This window comes from Cebus imitator, unplaced genomic scaffold (genome assembly GCF_001604975.1).
Source record: "Cebus imitator isolate Cc_AM_T3 unplaced genomic scaffold, Cebus_imitator-1.0 Scaffold7, whole genome shotgun sequence".
NCBI lineage: Eukaryota > Metazoa > Chordata > Mammalia > Primates > Cebidae > Cebus > Cebus imitator.
In genome coordinates this window covers 9,382,228-9,387,730 of record NW_016107322.1, presented here as the reverse complement: position 1 = coordinate 9,387,730, position 5,503 = coordinate 9,382,228, and the positions used below count along the sequence as shown (strand labels likewise).

At 34.5% G+C, this 5,503-nt stretch overlaps 1 protein-coding gene across 1 annotated transcript in view; it reads right to left on the bottom strand.

Annotated features, from left to right (window-relative positions):
- Positions 1-5,503, bottom strand: part of ROBO2 (roundabout guidance receptor 2) — a 1,330,354-nt gene that overhangs the window by 47,254 nt on the left and 1,277,597 nt on the right. The window contains exons 20-21 of the mRNA XM_037742645.1: positions 1,575-1,729; positions 193-528 (exon numbers count right to left, since the gene is read on the bottom strand). Of these exons, the coding sequence (XP_037598573.1) occupies positions 193-528; positions 1,575-1,729 (491 nt within the window). The remainder of the gene's footprint in view (positions 1-192; positions 529-1,574; positions 1,730-5,503) is intronic.

Sequence of the window (5,503 nt, the reverse complement as noted above, 5' to 3'; positions counted from 1 at the left end):
GGTGGTGGTGGCGGTGGTGGTGGCAGTGGTGGTGGTAAGAATTATTCAAGTTACTGGAAACATGCCAGTATCTTTTGTTAGTTAAGATAGAAAACCTGGTAATGAATCACTGAAACAACAACAAATACTAATTTCTATCTCATGCACAAATGATATGAAAATAATTCCTCAGGACACAAGAACCTGACTCACCATTGTTACCTTTGTTCTGATCAGGTAGAGAATAACCAAATCCCATCAGATCTGTTTTTTGCTGAATTGAGCTTTTCCATTGTTGATCAGGCAGATCGACAGCCAATTCATGTATGCTGTTGGAATGCAAGATCTGTGTGGTGGCATATGGGGTAGCCTGTGTTATTTGGCTGGAACTGTTGTAAGTGGTTTTGGTAGTGAAGTCAATGCTGCTATAAATGGCTCCATCTGAGAGCATCGTTGCTGTTTTATCCCCTTGGCCTGGAACTGGCGGCAGCACATCTGTGGTGAACATAGGGAAATGAAACAATTTAATGAGGCACCGGAAGCCCAAAACTATCAGGGTTGAAGATGAAAAATAAGTGTGTCACCCTGCACATTTGCATTTCAGCTGAGATGGGCTTCATGAGCCAATGAAGGGTAGATGATGTACAACCATCGCCAAGCTATCAGCCTCAGTGACAGGCAGGCCTGCCGCTCACCCTTCACGTCTCACCGCTTAAAACACCCCTCCCCCCATTTCCTTCAACCATGAATGGGAAGTTTGAGATATTTCACTACTGAAAAATGCTTTCCGTTGCTCACTCTGTTTCAGAACCAATAAAAGTGTTAGCACTTTACAGTAGCAATGATAGTGAATCCACAAATCACAGATGAAAAACATCTCTTTCCACTTTATCCTAAGAGACATAGACTACAACTGCTGAATATAATATGCAAACATTTCCAAAATTATACTATCTTGACTGTGAAGTACATTTTTTGAAGTTTTAACTTGCCACTTACTGATGTGATTTCATTGCTCCGGAAATGGGGAATATATTCTTTTTTCTTGGATAACAAAGGAAAATTTTCATGAATAAGTCATTTTCACAATATAGCAGGATTTCACTACAGAAAAAGCAATCTCAGTGATCGGTGAGTTTTTAATTTGTGCTATCAACTCCAAACTAGAGAATTACAGTTTCGTGTTGTAATACAGCAAGAGTAAAATTAAACTTCAGGAACAACGCTGAATATCAATCAGTCCATTTTCATTTTGGTATGCTGAATTATTTTTACATGATGCTTTATAATTCAGAACTGCCACCTCTCGCCTGAGCTCTTATTTTCCCTTTTTGAAAGAAAGATACTAAGTGAATCTAAAATAGAAATCACTAAATAACACTACTTTTAATCATGTAGAGTTAAAATGAATCTAATTATTATACAGTACATTTTATAATAATCTATATTCTGAAAGCTTCACTTCATGGGACTTGAGGTCATCAAATCACTTCATTTCTTCATTAGAGGACATTTTCAATTATCTTAAAACTTTTAGATTAGCTGATATCCAATAGTACCTGAAATAAAAACTCTTATAGAAATACTACTTTTACTTTCGAATTTTACATATGCTAAAATTGTCTTCTTTAGCAACTGTAGAAAGAAAGGTATAATGTGTTTGTACATGGTATAACTTAAGTCTTTCTGAAGTTTCTGAATTGGAATTATTTTACAATTAAGTGGATATGTACTTAAGATAGTGAAGTATCTTAAATGTATATCAGTGAAATTGTTAAACATATTTAAATTTATAATATTTCACCAGGTTGTATGAGCAAATATCATTATTTTTGAATTTCAGAACTTTGGAACTACTTTCTTGCCCTTCTTTCTTTGAACTATGTACTAATCACAAAATTTGATGTTAACGTGCAGCATTCTCAAGTGTTAACATTATTTTTATTTCTCAAAAATTTTTAATGTGTAGTATATCCAAATTGGTGAAAAAGATCCTTGACTCTGGGTGAGTTTTCAGACTTTTGTTTCTGCCACTTCCACCATGTCTTTCACTGATGAATATTAGCTGAATATCAATGCTTCTCTAACTTCGTTCCAATTTCACACACTTTGAATTCAAAGTTCTCCAAAGCTTTAGATGCGAAGATCAAGCCACTTCAATGGCAAGCTTTTCAAGTGGCTGTGTGCTCAAATAATAAAAAATGAAATAAAATGGTCCAAGAATCTAATCCTACATAATATTGCTATATAACTAATGCTCTGGATATTGAATCTCTCCTCTCCCGGCTACATGAAATTATAGTTAGCCTTTAAGTCTAAGTGCTTCTGTATTGATTTTTAGGCTGCATATTGTCTTCAAATATGATTTGATCATCTCTACATTTTCAAAAAATAAACTGAATTATATTCTAACATTGAAATATTGGAATATTGCACATGAATATTTGGATGTTAAGGAGGGTCCTGTAATATCAGATGATTTGAAACTCTGGGCTGGCCTTCCTCCCCAAAGGCTAGACCTAAATAGGTGATATCATCTTCAGGCAGGGCTTTTTTTCCATTTTCATTTATCACAGTCCTCAGGTAGCAATCCTTAATGTTTTAGGCTGTCTGACTGGTGTGTGTTAACACCTGTGTTTGAAACCTATGAGTTATAAAAACACTTCCTCTACTTGGAATTGGTAATTGATTCTGTAGCTTTTCAGCCCTTTGGTTATACTTATATTCACATTTATTTCCTTTTGTTTTATACAATTATCTGTATGAATGACTGTCTCCTTCACAGTATCATAAAGTCACTTGAAGACAGGAGCATGTGGGCTAGGTCTGCATTTTCATAATTGCTCACCCAGTGTTTTGAAGAGAGTAAGCACTTGCTGACTTGAATGGTTAAATAATATTTTTTATGGTTTGCTTTGATAAAATGTAGATTTGTGCTATAATTAGTAACTATGTTATTACAAATACTATTTTATTACATTCAAACACGTATTTTCATTTCATTCTTAAAGGGAAAGTGTCAGTATCTATCCTTATTTTTCCGAGTGAATATGGTTATGTAGTCATACATGTGAATTTACCTTTATAATACAAAGCAGAGTTTTCTACAACCAGATCTCAAATTATTTATCTTGAGAAACCTTAGTTTCTTGATCCTTAAAATGGAAATATGATTATCTATTTCATACATTACTATGCAGGCAAAATGAATTAAAATACACAAAATATCCTAACAGTATTTCTGGCACATAGTAAATGCTTAAAATGACTATTACATGGATAAGAGATACAGTCAACCCTACAAAAACTTTGTCTTGGCCTTGCTGTTCATCTGTGAAATATTTCACAACATGAAAATGAAGCGAAAATGGAAGAAAAACCTTGCAAATCTCCAAGTATACCTTTTGGTTAAATTTGACTGAGACATTTTAGATGTTAATGTAGCCTGTGGAAACTGAAAAAAAAAATCATTTTCTCCATCTGTAAGCATTGACTTCTTGATATAACAATGGAATGTGATATTATTTCTATAAAATACAAAAGGTAAAAGATACAGCTATTCCTTGATTGATAAAATCCTTGGGGACAGAATTCCTTTTGACAATATCAATCTACATGGCAGAGGGAGGGAGACTCTTGTTTCCTGATGAGGAGGTGCTCAGGTACAGAAACTACCCATGGCAAAGTGAGCCTACAGTTGCTCACAGTCAGGTCACTTAGGGGAGGAAGCCACTATCAGAGTCTCCGGGCAATTAAGAGTCCTAAGTGCGTGTGTTGGCTTACAGAAGCGGAAGAGGAAGCTGAGAAGTCATGTAACTTACTTCTCATTCTCTCACTCTACTGATGCCTAGTAGTCATTGATGGTATGCCAAGCTTTATGCTAAATATACATATATATAGGTTTAGCACAAAGTAATTATATGTGTGTGTGTGTGTGTGCGCGCTAAACTTATATATAAACATATATATATATATATATAGGATTACGATATATGTTTTATATATATATAGTCATCCATTTAATCCTCATTACACACCTATGAGGTAGGAATGGTTATTTTCCATATTTTATTTGCAGAAAGAAAGGGAGTTCCTCTTCTTATAGTTGGTATTGACAGAATACAGACTTATGCAATAATTACTAGCTTCATTATTTGAAATAGAATTTTAAATATAGTCCATTCTTAGAGAAAGTACGAAGAATATTCTTCTCAGTCAACCTGGTTATATACTCATCATGAAATCAACACATCAAGGCTTATGTGGACTCAGAAAAATGTAACACAGCTTTGGGTCTCCTTCATTAATCCTAAAAGTGCAGAAATCTTACAGTGAATTCATCCAGCTTTGCTTGGATCACAGCACTCTTGTAATTAATCACTCCAATTTTCTACTGTTACTCCATTCTTCATCGAGCAGCAGGCTGCATGACTTAAAACAGTACTTGGATCCCAGCATTTTCCTCTTAAAAATCCACCAATGGCTTTTGATTACCTCTCAATAAAGTCTAAACTCTTTATGTGGCTTAAAAAGTTCACTGTTATCCATCCTATATTTCCTACCATTTCTGTGTCCTCGTACTTTACACTCAAGTCATTAGGAAATTCCCCCATTTCTGAAGTAGGTCAATGTCTCTCTTATTTCTGGAACTTAAAATAGAGCAATTTCTTTTCTACACACTTTTTTTTTATTCATACTTTTGACTCATTCTTAAGCTTCCTTCAGGTATCAACTTAAATATTCATCTGTTCATAGAGGCAGTTTCAGTACCTTTAATGTCTGTACAATCTTGCACCAATAGAAAACTCACATGAACTTGCCAAGCCACACTGAGATCAGAGAGTTCTCTCTTCCTCCCATCTTTCTCTAAACCCAGCTCTCTCCTATTTGACTGGATTAAAAGGTGAAGTCAGGGGAAGCTGATAGTTATTTACAGTAGGTTACTTCTGTCTTCTTACAAACCCATAGGGAGAAGACTCAGGCATGAAATTTTCAAAGCTTAAGCATGTTGGGTACTTAGCACCTTTTTGTCTTATTTTCTTTTTTTTGAACGATAGTGATTATGTGTGTGAAAATACAGAAAAGTTATCTCTCAACATGTTGTCATATTAACTTAATTGTCTATTTCTTAAATGACATATTTTATGAGGGCAAGAACCATCTTCTTTATATCAATATTAGATTCTTACAGTCTTCCATAGTGCCAAGTACACAGGAGATGCTCAATAAACACATGTTAAATGAGACAGAGAAAAGAAACCTCTGCTCCAAAACCACAAGGCCTAGTTAGCAAAATAGTTTCTGAGTTCAGCAATCTTGTACTAACAATCTTGGAAGCAAATATTCAACCTGGTTAGTAACGTCTTCCTTAAAAGTTTGGTTTTACTTAAGGTAATGTAGACACAATAGTTTTACATTAAAATATTTGGTAAATGTACAGCACTATTAGTGCATATGCTTCACTAATTTGAATTATGAAAGAAAATCCTCTCTGATATGTCTCTTTAAAAAAATCCAGGAAGGT